At 45.6% G+C, this 13,904-nt stretch overlaps 1 protein-coding gene across 1 annotated transcript in view; it reads left to right on the top strand.

Annotated features, from left to right (window-relative positions):
* Positions 1-13,904, top strand: part of dnah2 (dynein, axonemal, heavy chain 2) — a 503,144-nt gene that overhangs the window by 292,034 nt on the left and 197,206 nt on the right. The window contains exons 51-56 of the mRNA XM_063048700.1: positions 5,665-5,769; positions 6,653-6,841; positions 7,321-7,406; positions 9,446-9,576; positions 11,824-11,970; positions 12,973-13,140. Of these exons, the coding sequence (XP_062904770.1) occupies positions 5,665-5,769; positions 6,653-6,841; positions 7,321-7,406; positions 9,446-9,576; positions 11,824-11,970; positions 12,973-13,140 (826 nt within the window). The remainder of the gene's footprint in view (positions 1-5,664; positions 5,770-6,652; positions 6,842-7,320; positions 7,407-9,445; positions 9,577-11,823; positions 11,971-12,972; positions 13,141-13,904) is intronic.

The following is a 13,904-nucleotide window of genomic DNA, read 5'->3' as shown; positions in this document are numbered from 1 at the left end:
TGTCCAGCAGAGAGGCAGTGCTGTTGGTAAATCCACTGCGTTTACCTTTGAAGTCTGTGATGGTGTGCAGATGTTGCCATAAGCTGTGTGTGTTGTTGGTGGAGAACTGAGCCTGAATGCTGTCCCTGTATTGTTGTTTCGCTGCCTTGATGACTGTACAGATCGTAGCTGCATTTCTTGAGCTCCTGCTGATTCCCAGAAATGTAAGCTCTGTGTCGCATGGTAAGTGTTGCTCGTACAGAACTGTTAATCCAGGGTCAAATTTGATTAGGGAGCTTAAGGTAAAGGACCCTTGGGAAACAGTGATCATAGAATTCACTCTGCAGTTTGAGAGGGAGAAGCTAAAGTCAGATATATCAGTATTACAATGGAGTAAAGGGAATTCCTGAAGCATGAGAGAGGAGCTGGCCAAAGTTGATGAGAAGGAGACACTATCAGGGATGATGGCAGAATGGCAATGGCTAGAGATTCTTTAAGCATTTCAAAAGGTACAGGATAGATACACTCCAAAAATGCAGAAGTATTCAAAATAAGAAGAAGTATTCTAAAGAGAAGTTTATGCCACTGTGACTGACAAGGGAAGTTAAAGGCAGCATAAAACCAAAATTCAGTGGCAAGTTAGAGGTTTGGGATGCTCTTAAAAACCAACAGAGGGGAACAAGAAAAAGCCATAAGGAGAGAAAACATGAAATATGAACGTAAGCTAGCCAATACTATAAAAGAGGATACCAAATGTTTTTTTAGATATATAAAGAGAAAAAGAGTGATGAGTGGACTGCTGGAAAATTATGCCAGAGAGGTAGTAATGGGGACAAAGAAAAGACGAACAAACTTAATAAGTATTTTGCATCAGTCTTCACAGAATGCCAGAATTTCAAGGGTGTCAATGGACAGATGTGAGTGTAGTTACTATTAATAAGGAAAGATGCTTGGGAAGCTGTAAGATCTGAAGATGGATAAGTCACCTGGACAAGATAGACTACACCCCAGAGTTTTGAAAGAGGTAGCTGAAGAGGTTGTGGAGACATTAGTAATGATCTTTTAAGAGTCGGTTGATTCAGGCTGCTCCGGGGTCCAGATTTGAGGACTCAATCTTGGTTTGGAAATCTGTTGCTCGTTTCAATTGTTTGCATGATTTGTATTTATTTCTCTCTCTCGTGTTTTGGGTGTTGGTCTTTTACTTTTATTTTTATTCTTTTTTTCGTTTAATTTGGTTATTTCGGGTTCCTTGCTTTCTGGTTACCTGTGAGCAAGCAAATCTCAAGGTTGTATAATATATAATTTGATAATAAATGTACCTGAATCTTGAATCTTTTTTTGTTCGCACATTGTGTGTTCTGTCTCGTTTTTCATGGGTTCTATAGGGTTTTTTTGTTTTGTGGTGGCCCGTAAGGAGAAGAATCTCAAGGTTATATATTGTATGCATACTTTGATAATAAATATTTTTAAACTTTGAAATATATCCAATGACTTGGCCTGCACAATGCTGTGGCAATGAATTCCACAGATTCATTCCACAGAAATCTGTCCGCATTTCTGTTCTAAAGGAATGTTCTTGTATTCAGAGCCTGTGCCCTCTGATCGGAGACTCCTCCAGTACAGAAATATCCTCTCCATATCCACTCTATCTAAGCCTTTCAATATTTGATAGATTCAATGAGATATTCACTCATTCTTCTAAACTCCAGTGAGTGCAGACCCATCGCCAGCAAGCACTCCTCATAGTCCTGGGATCATTCTTGTAAATCTCTTCTCCTGCCATATGTAATGCGCAGTAAGGCTTCACTGCTAAGGTAATGGTTTCTCTGTAGCAGCAATCTTTGGGTTATGACTACAGATAACGGGGGCTTTGGAATATACGCTAGCCAATGAGAGGCATATTGTTCTTTCTTGTGGGTCTGGGAGCAGGGATTTTGTGGTCTTTTGTTGTCAAGTGATGAAGAGAGAAGACCTGAATGGAAAGAGTTGGTAGACCACTGGATGGAGTGGACTTGGAGTGAGGGTCGGATGGTCAGCAACCCTCATAGGAGGTCGATGGGGGAACAAATGGACGATTCTGTGAGCTCCAACGTGCACTTTAGACTGTTTCATTACAATGGACCTTTTTTCTTTTTATTTTCTTTATTAATCCTATAGTCAGATTAAGATTTATAAAGTTCAATCATTTAATTACATAAATTGTACTGTCTGATATTTTGAAATTTGGGTTGGTAACCGGGCAACACCTCACGCAGCATCCACACAAACGAGATTTCTCAGTTTGGCTGGGCCACAGGCTGTCTTCCCCTAGACAAACACATGCAGGCTGAACCTCAGGCTTACAATTGTGGGGCCTCATCCGGGATTGATTCTGTTGGATGCTGTGTGATTGCCCTGAGCATTGAACCAGTGGGTTGTGTGTTTAAGTCTGTGCTGGTATGGATACTGGCGGGGTGGAGTGGTGGTGCGCCTCTGTGGTGTTACTGGTAACTAATGCGTGTGTGTTGAGTGGGGTGGATATTCGTTGAGGTTGTAGCATGGAGGTTTGATAAAGTGGCGGGCTCAGACCTTGTTTTAGTTCAGACTAGTGCTGACGTAGCGGTAGTGGAACCACCTGTGTCTATCGGTGCCCCAGGTGAGGCGGGGCCACGGCCTGTCCATACTGTCAGGGAGGAGGAGAAGGGATCAGCGTGGGCCGAGTCCCGTAGCTGGGGACGGAGACTTCAAAGACAGGATTCTATCATTGTGAAGGAGAGAGGGGAAGGAATGGTTGGATTTAGAATGTCTTAGTCCCTGTCCCCCAGTGAAAAGAGAGAATTCTAAGGTAGTTACCTCTCTGGCAAATAAATGGAAAAAAGCCCAGGTTCAAAGTCCCAGCTGTGTTAGGCTCCACCTATTCTCTAGAATAACGCCCACCCCTGGAAGGGAAGAGGAATATGAGACTTGGGCGGAGAAGACCTCTCAGTTGTTAGATGAGTGGCATTGCCACGTAAAGCGACAAGAGATTTGTTGAAAGTTTGAGTGGGCTCATGTGGTGAGAGCTGTGAAAACATGCCAACCCTTAGCTAACATTGCTGATTATCTGGGCACACTGGAGAGCGCTTTTGGCACGACAGGGAGCCCACTGGAGCTCATGGCAGAGTTTCAGAACATGCATCAGGAGAAGGGGAGAAGCTTTCTGCTTACATTGTCGGCTAGAGAGGCAGCTCAATTGTTTGCAGCTCAGAGGGGTCATTCAGGTGGCTGAGGTGGATCAGTTAAGAATGGACCAGATAGCCAAGGGCGCGAGGTCCTAGGACCTGATGCCATTTGGTTGGCAGTCAAAAAGGGAGACATGGCTCAGGCGGAGAAGACGAAACAGGCATCGGTGTCTCCATTACTACGAGAATATCCTCGGTTGGAGTTGCGGAACCAGATCTTGTACCGGGTCAGTCACCCCTGGACCGACCTCGGCTTTGCCAGCTGGTTCTGCTGGAGAAGTATCGGAGGATTGCGTTGAAGTCACTTCATGATGATTCTGGACATTTGGGGGTTGAAAAGACCTATGGATTGCTTAGAGATTGGTTTTATTGGGCCAAAATGAAGCTGGAGGTCAAAGAATACTGCAAGTTGTCCATTCGCTGCATACGGCGGAAGACACTGCCTACATGGGCAGCTCCCTTGTCCCACTTGCAGAATGCAGGGTCCCTGGACAAGTGTGTATGGATTTCCTGTCCATAGAACCCAATGCCAGCAACACGGCGAATATCGTAGTCATCACGGACCACTACACCAGATATGCGCAGACTTTTCCTACCAAGGACCAGAGGGCGTCGATGGTGGCCGAAGTGTTATGGGAGAAGTATTTCATTTATTATTATAGCCTTCCCAGCTGGATACATAGTGACCAGGGACGGGACTTCGAGAGCAGACTCATCTATGAGTTAATGGGCATTCTTGGAGTCGAGAAGTCGAGGACCACATCCTATCACCCGCAGCGTGATCCCCAGCCAGAGAGGTTTAATCGGACCTTGCTAGACATGCTTGGGACCCTGGAGATCAGCAAGAAGAGCAGATGGAGTCAACACATTGGACACCTAGTTCATGGTTACAACTGTACCCGAAATGAAGCTACTGGGTACTCGCCATATTATCTGATGTTTGGGTGCGAGGCGAGGTTGCCCACTGACCTTTGTTTTGGGACTGACAAAGGTGACTTACCGCTGCAGACTTATCTGAAGTATGTGTCTGGAATGAGAAAAAAGCCAAAAAGGGCTTATGAATTAGCTGGTGCCTGCCTGCCAAGCAGAATCAAGGAAATAAGAGGAGGTATGATCAAAAGGTGAGGTTCTCCCAACTCTTGCTGGGAGACTGGGTCCTCATAAGGAATCTGAGGCTACCTGCTAAACATAAGTTGGCAGACCACTGGGTAACTAAGCCCTATCAGATGCTAAACCTACCAGTTTTTCGGGTGAAACCAGAGGATGGGAGTGGGCCTGTCAAGATTCTCCATCGGAACCACCTGCTGCCCCTAGACCCAGAGCCCGACTTGGAGCCTACACTTAGTAAGAGGACTCTGCGGAAATGCGGGCAGCTGCAGGGCCCACAGCAGGAGAGGTTAGGCCGGCCCCTACCCCTGAGAAGGGTTACTGATTCGGAGGATAAGGACCTGGATGTGTGGTATATGCTGCCTTTTGCTAACTCCCTATTGATTGAGGAAGAGACTTCCAACCCTTCTCCCGCTGAGTCAGGTGAAATGGAGGACAGCCTGGGTTGCAGCGGGACCCTGCAAGGGATGAAGTGGGGCTTGGCCACGGGACAGAGGTGTCTGAGTTGCAGATGGGTACGAGTGATAGGTCGGGGGAGGCCTCACAGGTAGACCAAAAGTATTCCCAGTAGTGTCTGAATCTGAAGAGTTAGGTGAGGGGGTACGAAGATCTCAGAAAATTAGGAGACCACTGGACAGGCTGGCCTACATAACACCAGGGAAACAAAGCGTGACCCCTACCGGTTTGGAGAGCTATGTCACTGCTTTTTGCACCTGGATTGGACTTTGTGTTTTGCAGGAGGGGTTGGTGAATTATCTCAACGTCATGAGGACATGACTAAATTTGGTGGGGGGAGAGTGTAATGCACTGTAAGGTTTCACTGCTAATATAATGGTTTCTCTGTAGCAGCAATGTTTGGGTTATGACTAGAGATAATGGGGGCTTTGGAATGTATGCTAGCCAATGAGAGGCATGTTGTTCTTTCTTGTGGGTCTGGGAGCAGGGATTTCATGGTCTTTTGTCAGGGTTGCACTTAGATAAGGGGCCTAAAACTGCACACCATATTTTAAGTGTGATCTGATCAATGCCTTATAAAGCCTCAGCATTACCTCCTAGCTTTTTGTTCTAGTCCTTTCAAAACAAGTGTGAACATTGTACTTGCCTTCCTTACCACTGACTCAGCCTGCAAGTTAACCTTTAGGGGATCTTGCACGAGGACTCCCAAGTCCCATTGCACCTCCAATTTTCTCCCCACTTACAAAACAGTCTATGCCTTTGTTCCTTCTGCCAAGGTGCATGACCATACACTTCCCTACACTGTATTCCATCTGCCAGGAGCTGTGGAGTTAATCAAAGTACACACTGTAAAGCGTTGTGCCGTGGAGTGTGTTGGTTTTATGCTTGAGACATTTACCAGCTGCTACCATTCATTTCACAGGAGATGTTTCTGATGGGTGCGATGGGTCCCCCCGGAGGTGGCCGGACAGTTATCTCTCCACGCCTGCTAAGCCGCTTTAACCTGATCAACATGACATTTCCTGTGGTAGGTGGTCACTCTTCAGCAATACCTGACATAATTCCAGCATCTTAAAAATTAAAATAAGGTGAAAAAATTTCATGAAATTGGGAGATGGACAGGACAATGTTTGTGGTCCTTGAGTCTGTCACATGTAATTTGTATTATCTACAGTTCCCATTTCACGTGGAACTTGTTATTTCTTTTTAGTATATTAGCTTTCTTTGTCAAATATACATCAAAACATACAGTGAAATGTATCATTTGCTTCAAATCAGATCAGAGACAATTGTGCCGGAGCCAACCTGCAAGTGTCACTATTCTTCTTGCAGTAACGTAGCATGCCCACAACTCACTGATTCTAACCTGTGCCTCTTTTGGACTGTGGGAGGAAACCGAATCACTCGAAGGAAACCCACAATCTCATGGGGAGAAAAGCCTTACAGACAGCGGCGGGAATTAAACCCCGGTCTTACAGCTAACCGCTCTACTACCGTGCTATCCATGCTATCCTGAAAGTAGCAACAAATGTAGGGGAAACATCTCTGAAATTCCTCTTCTACCATCTTAGTGATCAGAAATGGAGGGGCTTCACTGTGTCGTTGACAGTGTCATACTGTACTGAGCTTCTGCAGACAGGTTCTGATGAAGGGTTTCAGTCCAAAATGTTGACTCTTTCTTCTTCTCCATAAATGCTGTCTGACCTGCTGAGTTCCTCCAGCATTTTAAATGTGTTATTCCTTTTTACTGTATTAGTTACTGAGTTTTATCTGCTCTATCTACAATATCATATGCACCCATTAAATGTGTTGTGGCCATATAAGTTTGTGCACAGATGTACCTCACTCAACCTGATTTCCTGTCTCCTCATGCTCTTCAGCAGACTGACGTGAACATTTTCCCCTGACAGACCTCCCAGATTAAGCGTATTTTCAGTACGATGATAAACCAGAAGCTGCAGGACTTTGAAGAGCAGATAAAACCGATTGGCAACATCATCACAGATGCCACCATTGAGCTTTACAATGAGGTTGTTCAGAGATTTCTGCCAACGCCAACCAGGATTCACTACCTCTTCAACCTCCGAGATATCTCCAAGGTACCATTCTCCATCATTTACCCTCATCTCCATCTTTCTCTTGCTCTTTCAGGCTCTCACCTATCTCCCACTACTGCACTGTATTTTTCCCATTCTTTTACCCTTCTTCCTCGATTGTTGATACCTCTGTCAAATTCTCCCTCATTCGTCTATGCACCAGGGATGAAGTCCTAACATAATTTGGAGTATTGTGTGCAGCTCTGGTCACTGGTCTACAGGAATTCGATTTCAACATTTAAGATGAATTTGGATAAGTATATTTTTGGGAGGGGAATGGAGGCCTATGTGCGGGTTGATGGAGTTTGGCAGAAGAACAGTTCAGCATTGATCAGATCGGCCTAAGGGCCTCCCCCTGTGCTGTAGTGCACTATGATTATGGTGAAAATTTGTTTTACTTTGTACTGCTCCCTGTTTAAGTTGAGTTCACACAGCACCATTGTTTACACTAAATCCTGCATTGGTTTGACTGCTGCCCACAGGTCTTCCAAGGGATGCTCCGTGTGCACAAAGATTACCATGACTCCAAATCCAGCATCGCTCGGCTGTGGGTCCATGAATGCTTCAGGTACCTTTCCCCCAGAGCTTTTCCCGATGCACCCCTGGGTCCTGTGAAGAAGGCTGTTGGCATGCTACCCTTCATCAATCAGGGTAAAGAGTACCAAAGCTGCAATTTTACAGGATGCTGCCCAGGCCACACTTGGAGTATTGTGTACAGGTCTGGTCACCCTGATATAGGAAAGATGTAATTAAACTAGAAAGAGTGCAAAAAAATCAACAAATGATGCCAGGACTACAGAGTTATAGGGAGAGGCCTTTTCTCCATGGAGTGTAGGAGATTGAGGAGTAATCTCATAGAGGGGCATAGATAGGGTAGACATGTTTCTTTTCCCCAAGTGTAAGGGGGTTTCGACTTTTATGTTACTGCAGAGGCTAATTAAAATGGCGTCTTTGTTATGTTAATCTGGGGAATGCAGCTTTGTTGTGTTAAACGCTGAGAAAGTTTGCGCTAACAGTTTGTTTTTGCTTTAGTGTGTGATAAGAGAGTGCTATTAACCAATTGGGATAGTTGTTATGGTTTTGGTGTATTTGAAGATACTGTATGCACGGGGTTTTGGGGGAGAAGGCGGGAGAGAGAGACAGATGATGGACGAGGTGCTGTGAGTCCGCTAACGGGGTCGGACCCCGAGCGGGACATTCGGCGAGGAGACGGAGACGGACTCGTGTGGAGTGTCTGGTCGACCACCGTTGTTGATCCCAGGCGGCTGGTCGAGGTGGTCCGAGGGGGTCGCAAGGTGAAGAAGAAGGTCCTTGAGCTCCAACGGCTTGGGGTCTCTGGGGAAGCATGTTCCCAGCAATGTACCAATGAACTTCCGAAAGGAAAAGACCCTATTCCTGAAGGCTTAGAGGGGCCATGCCCCAGGGTGTCGCTATGGATAGAGGGAAGCGATGCTAAAGCTATCCTCGACCCCGGGGCACAGATCAAGTTGTTGTACAGTTCGTTTTACAACCGGTGTCTGAAGCATTTATCCTTGACAACCGCAAGGGCACCGGAGACTTTGGGTACTAGTGGCAGTAGTTATCCAGAAGACGATGATTGGTTAATGACCCTGGAGTTCATGGGGGCATTTTCTGGGCACCCAGTGTGTTGAGTTGCTTCTGAGGACGTGTGTAGCAGCCTTGAGCCGGTACCGAATTTAAACGAGCGACCCTGAGGGTGGCCAGGGAGGTCTACACAAGTTTGAGAAATCAAAAATTAGCAGAATTTCCAATCGGAGCAATACTCGCTCTAATCTGAGGTTTTCAATGTTAACTATCCCATCCCCGATCCGGAATATTCCATATTAACCCTCCCATCTCCTTGATCTGAGATATTCCACATTAACCCTCCTGTCTTCCTGATCTGGGATATTACACAGTAACTCTCCCATCTCCTTGATCCAGGATATTCCATATTAACCTTCCATATAATTCCATATTAATTTTACCATGTGCCTGATAAGATATTCCACGTTAACCCTCCCATCTTCCTGAACTGCGATATTCCAAATTAACCTTCCCATATGCTTGAGCTGAGATATTCCATACTAATCCTACCGTGTGCCTGATCCCAAGATATTCCATATTAACCCTCCCATCTCCTTGATCTGAGATATTTCACAGTAACCCTCCCATCTCCTTGATCTGAGATATTTCACATAACCCTCCCATCTCCTTGATCTGAGATATTTCACATTAACTCTCCCGTCTCCATGTTCTGAGATATTCCACATTAATTCTACCATGTGCCTGATCCCAAGATATTCCATATTAACCCTCCCATCTCCTTGATCTGAAATATTTTACAGTAACCCTCCCATCTCCTTGATCTGAGATATTCCATATTAATCCTACCACGTGTCTGATCCCGAGGTATTCCACAATAAACCTCCCGTCTTCCTGATCCAGGATATTCCATGTTAACCATTCCTTGTGTCTGATTCTGAGATGCTCTACATTAACCCTCCTATCTCCCTAATCTGGGATATTCCATGTTAACCAATCTGTCCACCTGATCTAGGGTAACACTCCCTGATCCACGTTAACACTCCCATCTCCCTGACCTAGGGTGTTTTCTGATCGGTTTGTGGACCAGAAGGACATGGAACTGTTTATGACGTTGCTGAATGAGAAGTTGGGAACCTTCTTGGATATGACATTCCACAATCTCTGTCCTAACAAGCAACCACCCATCTTCGGTAAGTATGGACTTACCAGTGGTATAGGCCAGGAGTAGCTCCCCTGCATCATGGTGTCCATTGAGCTCAGATACTTACACAGCATCTACTGAAGTTCCATGTGTATCATTTGCCAGAAGATTTGTGTGGTGAGTATGACTAGGTTTAAGCATCTGTTACTTTTCATGTCAACACTGCGTAATGGTTTGGAATTCTATCCAGGACTTTCCTGAGGTACCTGGGGAAGATGCTGTGTTTAGAATACCAGGCTGCCTTCCTGACCAGTTCATAAACCCAAGAGATTCTGCAGATGCCAGAAATCCACAGCAACTCACACAGAGTGCTGGAGGAACTCGGAGAGTCAGGAAACAGCTATGGAGAGGAATAAACAGTTGAAATTTCAGGCCAAGACCCTTCATCAGGACTGGAAAGGAAGGGGCCAGATGATGTGGGGAGGTGGGAGGAGTATAGCTGGCAGGTGATAGGTGAGACCAGGTGAGGGGGAAGGTGGGTGGGGGAGGAGGATGAAGTGTGAAGCTAAGAAGTGATAGGTGGAAGAGGTAAAGCACTGAAAAGGGAGGAATGTGATAGGAGAAGAGTGTGGACCATGGGAAAAAGGGAAGGAGGAATGAACCAAAGGGAGGCAATAGAGATGGAGTGAGAGGGGAATGGAAAAGGAGAGAGGAGGTATGGGAGAAATTATCAGAGGTTAAACAAATCAATGCTCATACCACAGGTTGGAGACTACCCAGACAGAATGTCATGTGTTGCTCCTCCAACCTGAGATTGGCCTCAATATGACAGTAGAGGAAACTGAGGGCGGAGGACAGACATGTTGGAATGAGAATGGGATTGGGAAGTAAATTAAAATGGCTGGCCACTGGAAAATAATACCTCTTGCGGCTGTGTTTACGGTGCAGTCTATGGTGTTTACTTGAACCATCCGCTTTTGATGCAATGACGACAGATGGAAAGTGCATTGTTGGGATTGTGGTCTATCTGCTGGACATAGGGTAGGAAATAGGTTTCTGCCAAAAGCTGTGCCTTCATTAGAAAAATATTCATACCGATGGCACTTACTATCACAGTGAATGGCTGTTTATCGACTAGAATCCCAGCCTCATTCCCCTAGTAGATGGACTTGTATACAGATATGGGTCTCCGTGCTTGATCCCTGACCTAATTCCCGAGAGCCATCATGATTCCATTAGCATTATGGCCTCTCACTGCTCTAGGAAATTCTTCCCAAAGCTCGATGTTGGAGAAAGCTTCAGGATAAGTGGGAATTCCCACCGTACATGGGGGAAACAGATGACTGAAATCCAGTGGTAGCCATCACACCCTGTGAGATACAAGCTGAAATACCTCTTTCATACAGAGAGTTCTGATATCCCTCTGGATTTGGGCAGCGGGTACAGGTGAAGCAGTTATCGGGGGAATCTCTCTCAGTGCTTATGAGCAGCGTCACCTGAACTGTGGAATATTACACCTTTGGCCACTTTCTCATCAAAATTATCACCAAGGGAGATAGAACAGTACAGCATAGTACGAACCCTTTGGCCCATGAAGTTGTCCCGACATATTTACTTACTCCAGGATTGATCTAACCCTTTCCTCCCACATTTCTCTCCATTTTTCTATCATCCATGTACCTCTTAAATGTCCTTAATATCCTTTCCACTGCCACCAGCCCTGGCAACATGTTCCACGCTCCCACCATTCTGTGTGGGAAAAAAACTCACCTCTGCCATCCCCCTACCAATCACTTTTTTTCAGTCATCTTAAAATGATGCCTCTTCATGCTAGCCATTTCCACCCTGGGAAGTAGTCTCTGGCTGCCCACTTGATTATCTTGTACACCTTGAATCCTCCTTTACTCCAAAGAGAAATGGTCTCTCTGAAATGTTCAATCATCACCCTTCGAGTGGGGACCCCAAACCTGACTGCTTTCCTGTTCCAGGTTCACCAGTGCTACATGAGGTGGTTTAGCCCCATTTTCCAGCGCAGCACCTTCAGCTGTCAGCCCAGGGCGTGCAATCAGCCAGCCCCGAGGAAACATGATCTTGGCTGGGTTTGGGGGTAGTGGGTGGCAGAGTCTCTCCCAGATATCAGACTTCATCTTTGTTTACAATGCATACAAAATAGAAGCCCAGTTCAAGAATCAAGTGCCACCTCCCCACACCAAATCCCTTTCACCTACCAAAGTGCATCAACAGTTCTCCTACAGGTAGGCCCTGATTAATGTGGAAGTCTTTCTTTCTTGGCCAGGTGACTTCATGCGAGGAGATGTCTATGAAGACCTCACCAACTTCAAGGCACTGAAAGCCTACATGGAGGCCCAGCTGGAGGAGTATAACGCCACCCCTGGGGTGGTGCCAATGAGCCTTGTTCTATTCAAAGATGCCATTGAACACGGTAACCAAAATAAAACTATTCTGGGGCTCTTATATCAAATCAGTAAGCACAGACCTTCAAAACTTGGCTACTTGTCCTTCCCACTTTCTCAACTTGACCATAGCTGCCTTCAGTCTTTGAAAGGCTACAAAATGTTTTAGGAAAGATGTTTGTGCTATCACAATGGATAAAGCACCAAGAAAACCTTTTCCCTGATCCCAGCCCAGCCTTCAGGTGTCCTCTGAGCCTATTATTTATTTCAAGATACCTACGCTGCCCAATTACACCGACAAGATCAATTAACCTACTAACACGTATGTGTCTGGAATAAGATAAGGTAAGATATAGCAGCAGAAGTAGGCCACTCGGCCCATCAAGTCTGCTCCACCATTCAATCATGGGCTGATCCAATTCTTCCAGTCATCCCCACTCCCCTGCCTTCACCCCATACCCTTTGATGCCCTGGCTAATCAAGAACCTATCTATCTCTGCCTTAAATACACCCAATGGCTTCGCCTCCACAGCCACTCGTGGCAACAAATTCCACAGATTTACCACCCTCTGACTAAAGTAATTTCTCTGCATCTCAGTTCTAAATGGACGTCCTTCAATCCTGAAGTCGTGCCCTCTTGTCCTAGACTCCCCTACCATGGGAAATAACTGCGCCATATCTAATCTGTTCGGTCCTTTTAATATTTGGAAGGTAAGAGGAAACCGGAGCACATGGAGGAAGCCCATGCAGTCATGGGGAGAATGTACAAACTCCTTACAGATAGCAGTAGGAATTCTACCCCAAGCCTCTGATCGCTGTTGCTGCAAAGTGTTACACTAACCTCTATGCTACCACGCTGCCCCTAATGCTGGAAGTACTCAGCAGATCAGGCAGCATCTGTGGGAAGAGACTGTTAGTATATCAGGTAGAAGATCTTCTGTGTTGATGGTAAGCGAGGAGACCAGTTGTCTCCATGTGTGCTACGCATGTTGGCCTGCCTGCAGCTGAATCCTCCACTCTTCCTCCCACAGTGACCCGGATAGTGCGTGTGATTGGCCAGCCCCGAGGAAACATGCTCTTGGTTGGGATTGGGGGCAGTGGGCGGCAGAGTCTCTCCCAGCTATCAGCCTTCATCTCTGTCTACAATACGTACAAAATCGAAGTTACTAAGGTCTATCGCAAGCTGGAGTTTAGAGACGGTAGGTCCTCTCCCTGTACCAACTTCATGTTGTGCTGGTGATGTTACAATGTGCATCCTATGATTCATAGAACATAAAAAGTCAAACCTTACAGCACATTACAGGCTCTTTGGCCCATGATGTTTTGCCAACATTTTAACAGACTCTGAGATCAATCTAACCCAGGGGTTCCCAACCTTTATAATGCCACAGACTGATACGATTAAGCAAGCTGTCTGTGGATCTCAGGTTTGGAACCTCTGATCTAACCTTTCCCTCCTACATAGCCCTCCATTTTTCTATTATTCATGTGTCTATCTAAAATGCTATTAAATGCTCCTCATGTATCAGTCTCTACCACCACCTCTGCCGTGTGTTCCACACACCCACCACTCTCTGTGAAACCACCCCTATACTTTCCTCCAATCCACTTAAAATTACACCCACTCGTATTAACCATTTCTACCTCAGGGAAAAGTCTCTCATCATCTTGTACACTTCTTTCAAGTCACCTCTCATCCTTCCTTGCTCCAAAGAGAAACTCCCTAGCATGCTATCTTGTGGAGCTTACACAGGCATCAGAATCAAAATCAAGTTTATTATCACTGACATACTTATGATGTGAAATTTGTTGTTTTGCAGCAGCAGTACAATGCAATACATAAAGTATACTAGATTATAATAAGGAATATATTTTAAAAACTAAGTAGGGAAAGAAGAGTGCAAAATAGGGAGGGTAATGTTAATGGATTCTTGGACTGTTTAGAAACCTGATGGTGAAGGAG

The sequence above is a fragment of the Mobula hypostoma genome, chromosome 5 (assembly GCF_963921235.1).
Source record: "Mobula hypostoma chromosome 5, sMobHyp1.1, whole genome shotgun sequence".
NCBI lineage: Eukaryota > Metazoa > Chordata > Chondrichthyes > Myliobatiformes > Myliobatidae > Mobula > Mobula hypostoma.
The sequence above is the reverse complement of the archived record's forward strand: the minus strand, read 5'-3'. Positions and strand labels throughout refer to the sequence as shown.